The sequence below is a fragment of the Arabidopsis thaliana genome, chromosome 3 (assembly GCF_000001735.4).
Source record: "Arabidopsis thaliana chromosome 3, partial sequence".
Lineage (NCBI taxonomy): Eukaryota > Viridiplantae > Streptophyta > Magnoliopsida > Brassicales > Brassicaceae > Arabidopsis > Arabidopsis thaliana.
The window spans coordinates 7,063,407-7,079,261 of NC_003074.8; the positions used below are offsets into that span (position 1 = coordinate 7,063,407).

Genomic DNA, 15,855 nt, shown 5'->3' on the forward strand with positions numbered 1-15,855 from the left:
AGTTTTTCGATATCGCATTTTTAACAACATTACAATATTCAGCATCACGACGGATTCGCACACGAAGAGGTCGTCGTCTCCTTATAATGACTAAACTACCCCTCAGCATGTTCTTTAACGGTGGTGGTGAAGCAAGCCCTTTTTGGTCATTCAAGCTTTGGCTCCAAATTGGTGACTAGGTTTGCCACGTGTTGACACTTCTAGTTGAAAGAGATACGTTCACGTGGCATTGTCTCTGTTGCCTGTTACTACGCCACCACCAAAACACACTTTAAGTTTTTTGTTTTTGTTTCTTCTTCTTTTTGGATTAAGAAATTCTAATTGTTTGTTTTAAGAACCTGAACACTGTTCAACAGTTTTATAGTTATAGTTCTTAGGATTTTTGTTAAATAGGAAAGTGTGGAAAAGAAATAAAAAGACTTTGGCCAAAAACAATGAAAGTGATAGAAGAATAAGACTTTTCTATCACCATCATGATCATGATCATGGATTTAGTTTCCCATCAACAAGACAACATTGGATTCTTTCATATGTGCTAAATCCAAACGACAACAATGAAAATGGTCCCTTAATAGTGAATCTATGACCAAACCAAGTGTGTTCTTGGAATTGGACTCTTATTGCCAAGAGAATGAATGAAAGCAAATGGAACAACACACACAATTTCTTCTTTGATTTGTCTGCAAAAGAAAAATCCCCAAACCGGATCTTAAAGATCGTATAAAAAGGGAACAGTTGATGCTACAGTATTTGAAATCATTGTGTGTTCATCACTTTATTATATCAACAAGGGAAAAGAATTGGAGATGGGTGTCTTTGAAGCTTCCCAGCTGAAAAGTTGAGCTTTTTCATCTTTTCTTCACACCATAGAAGTTGCTCTTTACTGATTTTCGACATCCTCAAAACCCGTGTTGCGAGTTTGATGTCAATGGCTGCAAACAAGAGTTGAACACCTTCCCATGTTTGAGGCCATGATTTCTTTCTCAGCCCTTTTGTCTTCTTTGAAAGCTCCTTTGCTTTCACCCTTTTCTGCAAAAGTTCCTCTCTTATGAGACACCAAAGAAGCATACGATAGTAATAACATTTGAGTACAGAGAAATCGTACCTTATCAATGGATGACTGAACCAGTAGTAAAGGAGTTGTAGAATTCACATGGTTGTTGTTGTGGTTCCCAAACAAGTGAATACCCCCATTTGGTTTCTTCTTATCCATTTTCAAGAAGACGTTGAAAGTAAGGATCGAGCTCTCTATGACTTTGATGAGATCATCAGCGAGGACCATGAAGCCTGTATCTTTCTCCATCTCCTTTTTATCTGACCCTGATATGTTTTGAACATAACCAACTTCAAGTGTTACTACTACACATAAGGTTTTAAGTCGCGCAATGTATGAGAGCTGAGAAATCACCTTGAATCTTAGGAGCTTGAAGTAGCTTAGGCATTGCATTTCTAGCACGAGCATAAAGTTCCGATCTTGAGCCTTGCTCAAACGGTTCATTCTCTATATACCTCTGCAACAAGACTAGGAATTGCTGAAACAGTTGGGCAGTATGGTTGTAGCAAGTCGGGGTTTCGGGTTGGCATGAGATTAAGTGGCTCAGCTGCGTGTATTGACAGTGAAGTGCCTCCCAAGTGAGGCAGAGTTGAGCAACATAGGCCGTCTCTAGATCTTGATAAGGGTCGTCAACTTCTGTCGGCTGCAAATGCTCGATATCTTCCTCCGGAACATCAAACTTTTTGAGAGAAAGACATCGGAAAGGCGATGACAGCTTCTTAGATGCAGATCTTGGCGATGGAGTTGAAGGACTTGGAGCAATTCCAATGCCTAAGAGATTGAAAAGTAACCAACAAATCCATGATCAGTCCAATCTATCACAATGAAAAACAGTTCAAAGCAAGAAGCTTTTACCAGTTTCCTTGAGCTGCTGAGAGCTTAAACGATCAAAGAAGAGCATACGCTCGCAATACTTTTCATAGACAGCATCAAAACCTCCCCACCATTGAAGTCCTTCAGCAACCACATCTCTCCACTCACTTGAACACTTGTCTTCTCCGTCATCATCATCTTCATCTAGATACGATTCCTCTTCTTCTTCTTCTTCTTCCTCAGGTATCAACACCATGAAACTGTTTCTCCTCAACTCCTTGAGCCTTCTCTTAACCTCATTGGTAATGAAATCATCATCGTCATCTTCGATCTCATCTCCTTTCCCCGAATCTATCACACCAGCTTCAGTGTTCTCACTCCTTGCCTGTTCTTGCTGAGCCAATATCTTGTCTTCTTTCTCCTTTTCAAGGTTTGGCTTCCGAGACTTTCGAAATTTTCTAACTTTCAAGAAATCCATTGCCTCCTCAAACACACTTAGGAGAGTGAGTGTTTTTTGTTAAATCATAAGATCTAAACTGAGACTAGTCTCTTTGCATGAGTAAAAGCGTTTCTCTTCTGCCACAACGAACTTAATCAAAGAATCAACCAAACCAGAGAATGAGGAAAATGCATGAATCTAGTAAGATCTCAGAGAATCATGAGCAAACCCTAGAGAATTAGGAACACCGACAGAAGATTAAGAATGCATAAGTAGATCAGTAGCAACAACAGCATTTGTCTGAAACTTTAGATTCGATTCACTAATCTCTAGCTGATAAGAACACTAGCATTCCCTGATAAATCAACACTCCACTGAAACTACTACTACACTGAGCAAAGAGTGTGAGAAAAAAAACAAAAAGAAAGAAAAAGATTCAAAATTTAAGAAAGAAAGAGAAACCCAAATAAAAGCAAAACAAAATCGAAAGACAAAGACAGGAGGAGGAGGAGATTAAAGAAGGAGAAATGTTTCTAACCACTTGCAAGAGAGAGAGAGAGAAAGCAAAGTATAATAATGTCTCAATTCAAGTTTTTTCAGTAAATGGACAGAGAGAGCACAATATAAATGTGAGAGAGGAAAGGAGAGCAAGTATTATTGATTCTTAAACAGATGTCATTAAATTCAATAATTAAACTTTGTGATTTCAAATTCCAAAAAAAAACTAGAAATTTTCTTCCTTTCTTAAAACCCTTTCCTCAAAAATTTCCATTTGCAGTCAAAACCCTCACAAAGAGGTTTCTGAGTCAATTTGACTTTTTGTTTATTTCCTAATGGGTCGAAATTGTCTTTTACTGTTTGGTTTCTTACTTTACTTTTTCTGATACTTCATTTTCTATTGGTTAATTTTTGGTTTTGTTTTGGTGTTTGATTAGAGAAGGAGAGAGATGTATGAATGAATGAAAAGGAGAAGAAGCAGTAACAAGTAACAACTGGTAGGTAGGTCAGTGGGGGGAGAGATAGAAAGAAAAGCATCGTACAGAGAATATTGTCAGAAAAGCCGCGCTATCTGTTCTCCTTCCATTTGCTCACTTCTCTCTTTTAAAATTACATCTTTACCCTCCTCCGTCTCATACATCTACGGGTCTTATCTTTGTTTCTGATGACAATTTGGGCTTCTCTTAAAATGGGCTTTTTCTTTACCAAATTTATGTATACTGCTATGAAACGACGTCGTCTTTTACTTTGGTTATATTGGTATGGTTTTTGAATTTACTTTGGTTACGATTCCGGTCTAGTGGATTGGATGAAACCGAATTGGAGAGCTTGAGGTTATGATCCATGGCTTCATTTGGCATGTCTCTCACACCAGTTCTTCTTCTCAGGGATTACTTACTACCTCTTGTAAGTTCTCATTCGATTCTATTTTTGCTTGAATTCTGTTTCAGCTGATGAAACGCTTGTTATCATCTTAGCCGTTTCGTTTTCTACTCTTTCTAGTTATAAAATTTTGACTTCTTCAAGAGAATTTTTTTTGGGTTCCAATCAATCAGATTGCTATGATCCTCTGAATAGAATTTTCTTGTTGATATAGGGACTTGTGTTGTTGAGTTTGAGCCTATAGTGATCAAATGGGATTCTCATATGAATTTTACTCAAATTTTGTTACTTTTTTAATCTTATAACTGTAGACAAAAGCTTATCCTTTTATTGGTTACAAATCGTATGAACATTTGATTCTATGCTTTTTGCTTTGCCATTAAGCAATTGATTTTTTTTAGTTTGCTTGTTTCCGGATTATGGGAATGAAGCTTCACTGGGATTAAGAATCTGTAAGTAATATGTTTTTGTTTAATAAGCTTTAGGCTTATAGATATGTTTTTTTAAAGTTCTAAGTTAGTGTTGTGTTTGTTACTCTTAAACATACTTAAAAAGCTACTAAATGAGTGCTATTCAATAATGTTCTGTTTGATTTCGATGGAATAATTTAGTGTGACTGATGTTGCTTTTATGTCGCTTATGTATTATTGGTGATCTATGTGTAAAACATGTGTTGCAGGATAGTAATGAACCGAAGTAAAGAAGAGAACGTTGCTCCGACAATGAAAGATGATAGTCCATTTGGAAAGCTTACAGAGGATCTCTTGATAGAGATATTTATCAGAATTCCAATAACAAATTGGGAACAAGTATCGTGTGTTAGAAAGCAGTGGGCTAATTTATTCCGCGGAGAATGCTTATGGCTGGCTGCTCTTAATCGGGCGTATCCACTTGCTAGCAAAACTAAGAGCTGGATTGGACCAATTCGTCAAGGATTAAGCAAACGGTGACTGGAAACACACTTGATTTCTATGAAAAAAGCTAGCTTAATAATGTCTTAGTTAGATTCAAGGAACTTAACAGCCTTTTAGCTGCAGGAGATATGTGGCTTTATACATCAGCAGAAACATATTAGGTGTGGATGATACAGACATAGATGAGATGCTTGGACATATTTACGTGTTCTTGAATGATCAGCTTCAACTTTCCACTATGCCTGCTTCAGGCATTTTGCATGGAACCCTTATCGGTAAGCTAGTTTGGTATATGCATTTGACTCTGCTTAATGAATCATTGCTAATGACGGCATTCATCTTATATTCTGGTGGCAGACCAATTGATTGTTTGTGGCCAATCGAAAGAAGAAGCTGGTGAGCTTGCAACAAAGATTTGGCTGGCTCTTCTTGACAATTTAGAGGACACAAAACATACATTTACCGTGCTGAAATCAATCGCACAAGAATATGATGTAAGAAAGGATAACAGTGTCCATAAAGTTTTCAAATTCTTTTCTAGTAGAAACTAACTATCTAAGAGATGCAGGGCTTTCTTCCATATCCATATTCAAGACCAATCAAAGTGCAGTGGAAGGTGTTCGAGAAACTGTTTGTAGATTTCCGTGACTTGCTTGATCATTCAGAGTACTGCGACTTAATAGGAATTGCCAAAAATAAGTTTCAAACCATACCTTATGTTTGGTTAGGCTACTAAACTTAGCCTGCTTCTTCCAGTTTCCACAGCCCTGTAAAGTAATTTGAGGTCCAATTCTACAACATACTTGTACATAAGACATTCAAAGTCTGCATCTTGTAAGAAAGAAAGACGTGTAAAATGCAGATTCTTGGCCATGTATAATTCGTGGTTCGTTTTAAAGCAAAAGTCAAACATTTTGTTGACTATTTTAACTTCTTCGTTACTTGCTAAGTTCAGTTATCCATCCACTTTATTCTTCTTCTTGGAAATGGCTCTCATGAAAGTAATGACGATTCTGGTTCTCTTCGTCTCGGTGTCATCGACCTTGGCGCAATCCAACAATGGCGGTCACATTTCGATAATCGTCTCGGAAACAGGTCTTGAATTTGCTAAAGATTACCTCATCAAGAAAGTGATCACTACGACGCTTCCACTTCAGCTACCAGACATTGAGAATAAGGTTAAGATCCCTCTAATCGGGAAAGTTCGAATGGGTCTATCGAATATTCAGATTGATGCAGTTCATGTCCAGTCTTCGAAGATGGAGACTCGAAAAGATGGAATCATTTTGAGTGTTTTAGGTGCTACAGCAAATTTGAGTATGGACTGGTCTTATACTTACAGAGCTTCCTTCTTTGAGATTTCTGATCATGGAGATGCTTCTGTTGAGGTAAAACTCTGAAATTATCGAAAACCAAATTGGGTCTTTTTAGTTTTGTTGTTTGTGTTCAGAACATTGTTTCATCATCAGAAGAAAAAGCTTAACAGGTGAATGATTATGACGATGAAGGTTAAAGGAATGAATGTGAGAATCACTGCCACTTTGGTTAATGATAATGGAAGTCTAAAGATTGCCTCACGGGAAAATGATTGTACAGTAAAGAACATTGATATTCATATCAATGGTGGTGCTTCTTGGCTATATCAAGGGTATTATTAAATGTTCCATAAGTTTTCGTATCTCTAAAATCTCTTATTCCAAGATTATAATATTTGTTTTCCTTTTTGCAGGGTGGTTGATGCATTTCAAAAAATGATTATATCTACTGTTGAAAAAACTGTCTCTACTAAAATTGTAGAAAAAATGAAGAAGCTTGATTCTTTCTTGCAATCACTTCCAAAACAGAGAAAGATTGATGACTCTGCTGCAGTGAATCTCACTTTTACAGGCAACCCTGTCTTAGGGAATTCGTCGGTTGAAGTTGACATCAATGGTTTATTCATGCCAAAGGGTGATGATATTAAAGTTGCAGGGTCTCGTTCTTCTTCCTTCTTTGGTGGGGTTAATAAGAGAATGGTGACAATTTCAGTAGAAGAAGGAGTTTTCAACTCTGCAACACTTGTCTACTTCAACGTAAGTTCTCAAATCTTGATTAGAGTATGGTGGAACAAAACAATTTGTAAGCTTATTGGATTGGTTTTGATTCAGGCTAAGGTGATGCATTTAGTTATGGAGGAAACAAAGAACGGGTCCATTCTAAGCACATCTGACTGGAAACTCATCCTTCCAGAGCTGTACAAACATTATCCAGATAATAAAATGGTGCTTAACATGTCAGTAACATCTCCTCCTGCTGTTAAAATCACAGAGAATGGAATTGATGCGACGATTCAGCTAGATATAGCGTTCGATGTTCAAGACTCTGGAGAAAATCTATCTGTAGCACGCCTATCAACAGTAAGACTAATAGTAATCCACCAAACAATCTAACTTAAGAAGCATCTTTTGATCACTAAAGTTAGAATCTTGTTCTTGTTTGCAGATTCTGAGTGTTGCGTGTTCTACAGAAATCGTAAAGAATAATCTAATCGGTAGCCTCAGATTAAATGATTTCAATGCAACAATGAAGTGGAGTAAAATTGGAGAGTTTCAAACAAACTATGTTCAGGTAAGTCAAGTTAATTATCTTGAGTTTAAGATTTATCTTGATTAGCATCAAACTGGTGGATATGTGTTCTTGTTGTTAGGCTGCTACGTCTAGGATTCTTGAAGCCTTGTTTTTGCCGTACGTAAACACACGTCTCAAGAGAGGATTCCCTTTGCCGATTCCCGGCGATTTCACGATCAAAAACATAAAGATTGTTTATGTTAATAGTGGCATTTTGGTATGTACCGATATCGGCACTAGCACAAACCAGTAAGCAAGTATTATATAGCTTCTTAGATTGCATGTACGTAAGCCTGAAGAAATATAATGACAACCATAATTGTGATTTGAACCGTTTGGAACTTCCCCTCTAAGAAGCGTTTTGACGAGATCTCTTTATTTCTTTGGCTACTTGCATTATATCTGGAACTTCCCCCCCTAAGACCAATGCATCTTTCTGAGAGGTTAAGGAAAACTTCCATTAGGCAATTGCAAGACACGGCCCAATGATTTATATTACAGGCCTGTTAAATATGGGCCCAACTTCGTAAACAATCAAAATATTATTCATATGTACGCAAAACAACAATAGAAAAGGATAAAATTGTTATTCTATTATATCTCTCTAGGACAAAAAAAAGTAAAGTCAAAAGATCCTCTCTCATCGATCTCTCTCTAACATCTCCGTCTTCTGCTTCGTGTAATTTGGGTATTGTTGGCTCCCTACTCTGATTCCTCAAATTCCTTATTTTTATTAACCCGCGAAAATAAATTATAAAGAGGGCTTTCAAAATTTTGAACCTTTCTCTAACAATGGAGATCTCCCTCCTTCCCTTTTTCTTCTTTCGCGTTTAAGGTTTCTCCTCGTCTCTTCTCTTTTCAATGGATATAGCGACCAGTAATGCTCCAATGAATCTTGAATCCGTCGCAATGGTTGATGGCAACGGAGCAGAACCGGTGTCTCCGCCTGCGAAAAAGCCACGTTTTGACGAGGAGATGAATAGAGTGGCGGAGATTGTTCTGGTTCTATCGGCGTTAGGGAGGATGCGTGGTGGGGAAACTCCGACGGCGTTGGAACTCGAGCTGATGTTTGAAGCTAGGTCCAAATTAGCTGGGATGTGTCTGGAATTTGACCCTAAGGATATTATTCGTAAGGATGATGTTAAATCTGTGATTGAGGATTTGGGTTTCAATGGTAAGCTTAAAGACCAGAGATTAGGTTTTCGAGCTCCTACGGTGACTATCTCTGAGAAGCTTTCTCTTGGTAAACGAAAGGTAATGCCTTTTGTTTCTCAGATCACAATTGTGTTTTCTCTTTGATATTGCTCACTTCAATTGGGTATAGTTTTGTCAGCATTTTGAGAGATGCAATTTTCTCTGTGGCGTTTTCATCATTGTTTTGATTTTGTCCAGATGGAAGAAGCAGAAAAGTATCCTACCACTTCGACAGTATCCACTGGATATACATTGTCACAGCCAAACGGTAGTCTTGCATCTCCTGGTGGTCTTGGTAAGGCTACACATTTTGACAAACCATCAAAGCTTTATCTTCAGGCTTCCTGACAGTTTCTTCACCCTTTTGTTTCTGCAGCGAATAAAGCTTCTGTGGCTCATCAGTGGCCTAGTAGTGAAGTTGCTACTGCTAACACTAGTGGAAGCCATTTCAAATTGGACAGACCTCAGATGGTACTTAACGGTGCTTCTCAAGGGACTCGTAAGTCCTCATATCCCCCTTTGTTTTGTATAGATGCAGTTGTAGTGATAAGATTCTTTTAGTCTTTGATTTGGAAATTACAACACTTTTAGTATGGGTAGGGTATTCTGGTTGGTTTGCTGTTTTGCTTTATACGATAGGACTTGTAAATTTTAGTGAAGGTAATCATAACAGCCAAATACAGATAATTGGCTAATCACTAGGCTTGTAGCTGAGTAACTAGCCCTCATGCTTAGAATAAGTATACCTTTTGTGAATACTATCGTTTTCTTTTGCAAATCTTACTGGTCATGGTAGCCTTTCTTTTTGGTTAGGTTTCTATCCTGAGTTGCTAAATTTATATGTTATGTTTCTAGTTCTTTAATAGCTTTTTCATAGTTGATTTTGAGTTTGTTTCATATATTACTTGTTTCAGCAGTTTCTTCCGCGAATTATTATGCTGAACCCTGGTCTGCCCAACTTCCATCCACCATATCTTTCAGTACTGCACCAGATAAGAAGGTTCCAATTCAAAGTTCTGTCAGGACAGCAGATCCAAGCTTTAGGCCATTCAGGCACGGTACATTCACTGGCACAAATCAGCCAATGCATTACAGTCAAACTTCTTCGTTCGGAGGCAACCATACTGAAATTGCTAAGATAATCCATAAATTTCTGCAACCACGGGTTAAACAATATCCTTTGTGGAATCCACCTTCAAGAGAGTATATGAGCAGGGCAATGGCATGCCAGATATGTGAAGTTACCATCAATGAAATGGACACTCTACTGATTTGTGATGCCTGTGAAAAAGCATACCACTTGAAATGTCTGCAAGGAAACAATATGAAAGGGGTTCCAAAATCTGAATGGCATTGCTCAAGATGTGTGCAAGCATTCAATGGGAAGCCATTTCCTCCTACATATGGGCGTGCGACTCGTGCCGTAGCGACGACTACAGCAAAAATGCCTTTTAGGGCAGCCGGAGTTCTATCATCCTCAGCAAAGAAGATTGGACCGATGGATATAAAGGCTAATCAACAAAAACCAATTGTATCTACGTTTTCAAGATTGCAAAATACTGGCTTGGTTTCTGGAGCAGCAACTACATCTCAGTTTGAGTCTGCTAGTGTAAATGCAAAGACAACTGCAAGCGCAGCAAAGACTACTAACATTGGATCACAGGGCTCTAAGGAAAATGTTGCCTGTGGTGCTAATTCTCCAGCACCGGTATCGCTTACCGAGACTCCAAATCGTACAGGAATCGCAAGTACAATTTCTGTGATAAACAATGGCCTCATTTCAAAACCTTTAACACCAGTTGGTACTATGAGCAGCACTTCTCCATTGCCTGTTGTTAACCAACTTCCCGTGAATGCAACCTCAAACGCAAGTCCGAGTACACCAATAACTGCTAGCCTTGTAGCACAAGCCCCGACAGTTACCCAAAATGGAGATGGCAGCTCAACGGCCTCTGGGACTGCTGACCATTCTATATTGAATGCTGACATTACCACTCAAGTTCATACATTGACTGTTACTTCCAGTAGTAATTCTCAACAGGCAGTGTCACATTCTGAGGTTGCAAAAGCAACTGAAGATGCAGCTCCTTTGGAAAATGTTTCCGAGTGTGAGAAACCATCAGAATCTACATCTCACCCAGACTCTCTGAATGATAAAACAATATCAGAGAACGTTCAAGAATCAAGTAAGGATGCTAAAGTTGATTCTGAAGCTTGCCAGAACCACCCAACAGCATCCCCAGCCACTGTTGTACCAGATCAAGACTCGACGATCACTGCTGCACCATCCGTGACACAAGAGGATTCAGCTTTCAATACAGAGAAAACACCACCTCAGCCACTTTCGGTGTCATCTAACTATGATTCACAAACCGAGAAGGAAACACCAAATGTCCAAGATTCTGTACATAATGTTCCGGGAGATTCAGAGAAGGGTAAAGGGTTAAATGGTTTAGATGATAGACATCAGGAACAGCCTTCTGAGCCGGAGTTCTATAAGTCAGATTCGGTAAAGGAAGAAAATGCTGCCTAAAATTTTTGAGTAATCACCTGGGATTACTTCACCAGCAATTATCGTCTTCTCTCCCCTTTGGCTCTCAAAGGTTTATATATCTCAGTTGTTAACAGAAACCAGGAATATTCAAAACATTGAAGCTGTGGATGAACTTGTCAAAGCAATTAGAATAATGTGAGTTGAGACGCTGACGGTTTGATATAACATGGGTTTAAGGCATCTTTGATCTAACTCTGTGATAGCCGAAGGGAACTGTAATAGAATCTTGATTCAGGTTTTGCAACTTATGAAATATAATGATTTTTCTCATTGAGTTTAAACTGTTTTGGATCCTACAAAATGATTCAATGAAACGATTGAAATGTTACATAGCACTTGAATCATTTTGTTCCTTTTCCTTATAACAAATCCTATAGATCGGAGATTAATTCAAGGGTTATACCCAACACCATAAACCAAACAAGCAAAGAAATATTAATTTGATGCTTACAATTATAGAAACAGATTATTATATCGAAAAGTTATCATGTTAGACTTGATATTAACAGTAATACTTTTGGTTTGTGATATAAGCCAATTATCAAGTCAGCACTCTTTATGTTTGTCTCTATTGTCTACAAGGCTTGTAAGATACAAATATGCATTAACGCTCACAAGTCACAAGGGCTAGGCCAAAAGTGAATGTATAGTTTTGGATTATACAGCAACCGCAGAAGATAAGAGGGATAGAAATATTAATCATAAGGGTTTTTGAAATTTTTCAAGAGCTCTGGGATGTCATACCCCAACATATCATCAACAGTCTGCAACATTTTCGGCTTTAGCTTCTCAAACTTGTCGATGTTGTAACCACTTAGCACCTCCCTGAAATGATCCACATTTGGGAAATCTCCTTTAGGTAAGTGATGCTCTCTTTGTACCTGTTTTCATGTCCCCCACAACATTGAAACACATATTAGCATGAAATATGATCGGAATCAGAACCGGCGTATTGAAAAGATCCGCAGAATCAAACCAATTACCAACCTTTCCAAACTCGTCTTCCAAGTTATCTATCAGTTTCTGTTGAGCTTTGGCTTTCCCCATTATCGCTGGCATCTCCTTCTTCAAATGGCTGATGATGTACGCATGTATCTTTGCTGCTCTTGCCCGTTTCACAAACTCATTTATCTATTAGACAGAAAACAAATATGGTTAAATCCAATGAGAGGAGGGAGTGAAAGAAGAAATGTGCACACTCACTCGACGATCACAAGCTTTCTTAGGAATGTCTTTCAAATCAGCAAGAAGGTCATCTTGCTCCTTTTCAAACAACTCTCTCCCAATTGGACCAGTTGCAGCTTCGTTTATGGGTTTATCACTGAAGGAACTGTTCAAAGCAAGTAAACAAGGACATCAAAACATACATTTTAGTTTCAAACCGCTTTTATATAAGCAAAACACTGTCACTAGTTGAAGAAACAGGTATGTTTACCCAATGTAGACACGAGAGACCTCAGGAGTATTGAGAACTTTCCCAAGTGACCACATGAGAGCTCCATATACCCTCATTAGCTATACAAGATAAGGAGAAAGACGGTGTAAAAATGTATAAGAACATGTAAAACAATGAAAGAAGTGTGAAAGAAGGAACGAAATAAGAATCGATAACCGATCAGGGCGTCAATGGTCAACCTGCTGAGTGTCCACTTGGTCAGCCTTATTCAGAACAACGCGGATCTTGTCATCATGACCGCGTAAAGATGAAATTACACGCTTGAACTCATCACTTACATCCAGCTTGTGTGGGTCAAATAGGAGGAGGATAAGATCACACTTAGAGGCAAACCATGATGTAACACCAGTGAAATCATATGCTCGCTGTGTTCTTTGTTTTTCCCCTGATAAAACTCCAGGGGTGTCGACAAATGTTACATGCTCCAGCAGCTTAAACAAAGATGAATGGATCAACAATTATCAGCAAATCAATACAGGCAAAAGTAATGAACGATCTCCTGTCAGAAGCATGAGGTTGTTAAACATACAGGGTGAGGCATCTGAGAGCATTCAAACTTTGACAAAAAGGCAGTCCCAAAAGTTGTAAGACCACTGAATGGCATATCTGCTTGAACTGCTACTGTGTTCCCCGGAATGCTTCTTTCATCAGGTCCAGACTGTGAAACACATTGAACATATAGAAGTCACCTTCAAGAGAGGTGCAAATGAAGTAATCTAGCTACCATTGTCAACTAAATAATTGACACTTAAAATATGTATTCCATTATCCAACAAAACAAGCAAATGAATAGCAGTACATGATGGATCAACGTTTTGAAGGACTAATGCATTCTCACAAAAATGAAACCTTAGAAAATTACAAACTAACATACCATGACAACAACAAATCTGTCAGTAGTCGGCTCTGGTCCAATATGAGCTCCTGAAAAAATATGACAATTGAAGTTATATAAAGCTGTTTTACGGTTAATCATTGACCTGTTCCCATACTTTTTAAAATATCGAAACTAGTTAGGTCACAGAAGGAGAAGAAGATAGGATAAGATGGATAACTTGCCTGGATAAGTAGATTTAAGCAAATGCTTAATGAATGTTGTTTTTCCTGTGGAGTATTGACCCAGAAGCATTACCATAGGTTTTGCATCGAAATCACTGTTAGTCTAAGAAAAAAAACAAGTAACTAGTTCAATGGTCAAATATAGTTTAGAATTCAATAGTATTTGGAACTTAAATAACGCCATAGGAGCACCAATAAGCAATGCCCAACTCACCAACAAAGGGGATACAAAATCGTTAAACCGATATGCTACTTCAAGTGGCTTCAGCTTCTGAATGTACAACCTCTTCAGGCCATCCACTATAGATGTTACGGAGGACAGAGAAATCTGAGAACAAGAGTCTTAGTTTTCAGAAACGATAGATGTAAACTAGCTATATCTTAGCAGCTGAGAAAATCTTGACAGAAACAATGCCAATGAACTTTGTGGATACATAATAGAGATATTGGTAAGAACGACCAAAAAGGAATCTTTACTTAAAATGACAATATATGGTTGGTGGTTAAATAGACTGCTTGAGGCAAAACAAACCTTTTTTGAAGATTTTGAAGAGAACCAGTGAGCTGTAAGTGAGGTGTCTGCGGCAGGGCTACCTGAATAATTGAATCAAATGAGATATATAATTAAAAAGGTAAACCATTGGCTCTAGAGTATGAAGAGATTCTTTGTACCATTCATATTAGGATCACTCGACTTTGATGAATGCTTCTTTTTCTGTGATAAATGAACAGTTGTAAGTAATATTTCTTTGAACTCGAAAGATATAAATCAAAATTACAGGCCCAATACTAACCGCCATTAATACACCCAGACCTTCCATGGTAGGAGGATTGATATTTTTGAAATCAACTGCAGTCAGCCATAAATGTTGCAGAAAGAAGAACAATACATTAACAGGTATTATTTATACAGTGGGCATATTAAGATGAAGACAGCCCTTAAGCAAAAGATGGAAGACTAAAAGAACACGGATTCAAGATTTATTCACCATACCATCGCTAATAAGAACTTCATGCGATATTTCATGTCCAGTTTGAGCCAACGAAACAAGCTATAATGTTGGAAAATAACAACACATTAGATTCACAGCGAGACATGGACATATAAATGTGAGATATAAACTGGATCTAAACCTGCATGGCAACAATAAACTCTTTGAAACCAAGATACCCTTGTCTCTTTGAATCTGCAATAGCCCAGATCTATCAACAAACCAGAAGAGAAACAGCATAAGCTTCTCACAGTTAGCACCTCTTAGACAACTTAAATGAATCAACAAAAGGCTTCAAATGCTTTGCCAAGTGAGCAATTAAGCATGATCGCAAGGGCTTGTTATTTGTAACTCCATTAAACCTAGAACTCAAAACCATTCAAGCATTCACCTATGTGTTTCCTCTTAACTCATTAATACAACTCCATCCCCAAATGAACTTGGTCAATCATTATAATGGCCATTAATAAAGGTTCCACAAGTAAGCAACGTAATAAATTTCAACACAAAATCCTTACCTGCTTCAATTCCGGACGAGGCAAATTCGACATAGTGAAGAACTTGATCGCATCGTTACCAGTAATACGGCCATCGCCGTCTGCTCATTTACACCAAACAGAGAATAAGCTTTTAGCGCATATAGTGAAGACGAGAATCGAAGACTGAAGAACACAAGACAACAAAATGAACATGAAACGAGACCTGAATCGGAGAATTCGAACCATTCCTTGTAGATCATTTGATTCTCCTTGGAACAAGAACCAGCTGCGACGGATTCGATCTCCATCTCCGATTGCAAAAATCTAGAGATGTACCGATTAACAAACTTCTCAGGTGTGAATCCAGATTTGTGGATTCGCAGATATTGAACTTATACGGAGAAGAACAAAAGGTAAGCTAAACAACAACAATTACAAAAAAAAAAAAAAAAAAAAAAAAAGTTGGTTGATGTATACGTGAGATTACGGTTTCAGAGAAAGCGGGTTCTTCGTCTCGACGGCAAGGGAGAGGAAAAAGAATTACCAATGCAAGAAATTGCCCTTTATTTTCAAAATCTTACACATATGCCCCAGAACTGTTGAGTTGTTGAAGTAACCCCTATTAAAAATCTATGTGATAGATTTTGCTGCGTCGTCTCAATTATTGGTAGAAGATTTTGATAGCTACTTGTCAAGGAGCATTAAAGAGGTTTGAATAACAGATTGGTTTCTTGGATAAGTGATGAACTTATTTTTTGTGAAATTTGGTAAATGTACTTTTATGTCTCAACATGGTAAAAAAATTTTTTGTCAACAAGGTAAAAGACTTTAGATTTTAATAACTTTAGATTTTAATAATTTGATTGATAGATTCTACATTAAAATGAAATCTGTTGACAAAAAAAGGTTAGACT

General features: G+C 37.8%; 4 protein-coding genes across 15 annotated transcripts; 2 read left to right on the forward strand and 2 right to left on the reverse strand.

Moving 5' to 3' along the window:
• Positions 1 to 503: 503 nt before the first annotated feature.
• Positions 504 to 3,323, reverse strand: AT3G20260 (DUF1666 family protein (DUF1666)). Its single transcript, NM_112917.5, has 4 exons — positions 1,910 to 3,323; positions 1,409 to 1,825; positions 1,106 to 1,320; positions 504 to 1,029 (listed from the first exon to the last, which is right to left on the reverse strand). Exons 1-4 carry the CDS (start codon positions 2,343 to 2,345, stop codon positions 784 to 786), a joined length of 1,314 nt encoding a protein of 437 aa, NP_188661.2. The 5' UTR covers positions 2,346 to 3,323; the 3' UTR covers positions 504 to 783.
• Positions 3,324 to 3,650: 327 nt separating this feature from the next.
• AT3G20270 (lipid-binding serum glycoprotein family protein) lies at positions 3,651 to 7,633 on the forward strand. Of its 6 annotated transcripts, NM_001203010.1 has the most exons (12): positions 3,651 to 3,710; positions 4,088 to 4,138; positions 4,366 to 4,632; positions 4,724 to 4,875; positions 4,958 to 5,094; positions 5,169 to 5,318; positions 5,551 to 5,988; positions 6,109 to 6,248; positions 6,330 to 6,672; positions 6,748 to 6,996; positions 7,082 to 7,207; positions 7,287 to 7,540. In NM_001203010.1, exons 3-12 carry the CDS (start codon positions 4,373 to 4,375, stop codon positions 7,458 to 7,460), a joined length of 2,169 nt encoding a protein of 722 aa, NP_001189939.1. In that variant the 5' UTR covers positions 3,651 to 3,710; positions 4,088 to 4,138; positions 4,366 to 4,372; the 3' UTR covers positions 7,461 to 7,540. The 6 variants fall into 6 exon arrangements, with proteins under 6 accessions (NP_001189939.1, NP_001327407.1, NP_001327406.1 ...); NM_180675.1 differs by lacking the exon at positions 4,088 to 4,138 and having other exon boundaries at positions 3,653 to 3,710; NM_001338468.1 differs by having other exon boundaries at positions 3,651 to 4,632; positions 4,724 to 5,094; positions 5,169 to 5,988.
• A 153-nt stretch (positions 7,634 to 7,786) lies between these two features.
• AT3G20280 (RING/FYVE/PHD zinc finger superfamily protein) lies at positions 7,787 to 11,291 on the forward strand. 5 transcript variants are annotated; one of them, NM_001338472.1, is made up of 5 exons: positions 7,787 to 7,895; positions 8,043 to 8,461; positions 8,600 to 8,696; positions 8,778 to 8,900; positions 9,316 to 11,291. In NM_001338472.1, the coding sequence occupies exons 2-5, from the start codon at positions 8,069 to 8,071 to the stop codon at positions 10,932 to 10,934; spliced, it is 2,232 nt and encodes a 743-aa protein (NP_001326650.1). In that variant the 5' UTR covers positions 7,787 to 7,895; positions 8,043 to 8,068; the 3' UTR covers positions 10,935 to 11,291. The 5 variants fall into 5 exon arrangements, with proteins under 5 accessions (NP_001326650.1, NP_001326651.1, NP_851007.1 ...); NM_001338473.1 differs by having other exon boundaries at positions 9,319 to 11,291; NM_180676.2 differs by having other exon boundaries at positions 7,787 to 8,461.
• A 66-nt stretch (positions 11,292 to 11,357) lies between these two features.
• On the reverse strand, positions 11,358 to 15,608 carry EHD1 (EPS15 homology domain 1). Of its 3 annotated transcripts, none has more exons than NM_001338474.1 (17): positions 15,419 to 15,608; positions 15,165 to 15,265; positions 14,981 to 15,060; positions 14,605 to 14,673; positions 14,465 to 14,522; positions 14,265 to 14,320; positions 14,143 to 14,185; positions 14,003 to 14,064; positions 13,685 to 13,798; positions 13,471 to 13,573; positions 13,286 to 13,335; positions 12,941 to 13,069; positions 12,591 to 12,842; positions 12,391 to 12,470; positions 12,159 to 12,285; positions 11,943 to 12,086; positions 11,411 to 11,836 (listed from the first exon to the last, which is right to left on the reverse strand). In NM_001338474.1, exons 2-17 carry the CDS (start codon positions 15,247 to 15,249, stop codon positions 11,651 to 11,653), a joined length of 1,638 nt encoding a protein of 545 aa, NP_001327849.1. In that variant the 5' UTR covers positions 15,250 to 15,265; positions 15,419 to 15,608; the 3' UTR covers positions 11,411 to 11,650. The 3 variants fall into 3 exon arrangements, with proteins under 3 accessions (NP_001030731.1, NP_001327849.1, NP_566657.1); NM_112920.4 differs by having other exon boundaries at positions 15,165 to 15,332; NM_001035654.2 differs by lacking the exon at positions 15,419 to 15,608 and having other exon boundaries at positions 11,358 to 11,836; positions 15,165 to 15,377.
• Positions 15,609 to 15,855: the final 247 nt, after the last annotated feature.

What these genes read in the sequence shown, in the direction of transcription:
- AT3G20280 (NM_180676.2), top strand. Translation starts at nt 8,069, where the DNA reads ATGGATATAGCGACCAGTAATGCTCCAATGAATCTTGAATCCGTCGCA. An exon ending in TGCATCTCCTGGTGGTCTTG is followed by an intron (nt 8,697 to 8,777) that starts GTAAGGCTACAC and finishes TTGTTTCTGCAG; the next exon opens with CGAATAAAGCTTCTGTGGCT. An exon ending in CGGTGCTTCTCAAGGGACTC is followed by an intron (nt 8,901 to 9,315) that starts GTAAGTCCTCAT and finishes TACTTGTTTCAG; the next exon opens with CAGTTTCTTCCGCGAATTAT.
- EHD1 (NM_001035654.2), bottom strand. Translation starts at nt 15,249, where the DNA reads ATGGAGATCGAATCCGTCGCAGCTGGTTCTTGTTCCAAGGAGAATCAA. An exon ending in ACAGATTTGTTGTTGTCATG is followed by an intron (nt 13,070 to 13,285) that starts GTATGTTAGTTT and finishes TGTGTTTCACAG; the next exon opens with TCTGGACCTGATGAAAGAAG. An exon ending in AGAAAGCTTGTGATCGTCGA is followed by an intron (nt 12,087 to 12,158) that starts GTGAGTGTGCAC and finishes TCTGTCTAATAG; the next exon opens with ATAAATGAGTTTGTGAAACG.
- AT3G20270 (NM_001203010.1), top strand. Translation starts at nt 4,373, where the DNA reads ATGAACCGAAGTAAAGAAGAGAACGTTGCTCCGACAATGAAAGATGAT. An exon ending in CAATCGCACAAGAATATGAT is followed by an intron (nt 5,095 to 5,168) that starts GTAAGAAAGGAT and finishes TAAGAGATGCAG; the next exon opens with GGCTTTCTTCCATATCCATA. An exon ending in CTGTAGCACGCCTATCAACA is followed by an intron (nt 6,997 to 7,081) that starts GTAAGACTAATA and finishes TCTTGTTTGCAG; the next exon opens with ATTCTGAGTGTTGCGTGTTC.
- AT3G20260 (NM_112917.5), bottom strand. Translation starts at nt 2,345, where the DNA reads ATGGATTTCTTGAAAGTTAGAAAATTTCGAAAGTCTCGGAAGCCAAAC. An exon ending in TCAGCAGCTCAAGGAAACTG is followed by an intron (nt 1,826 to 1,909) that starts GTAAAAGCTTCT and finishes TCAATCTCTTAG; the next exon opens with GCATTGGAATTGCTCCAAGT. An exon ending in TTCAGTCATCCATTGATAAG is followed by an intron (nt 1,030 to 1,105) that starts GTACGATTTCTC and finishes GAACTTTTGCAG; the next exon opens with AAAAGGGTGAAAGCAAAGGA.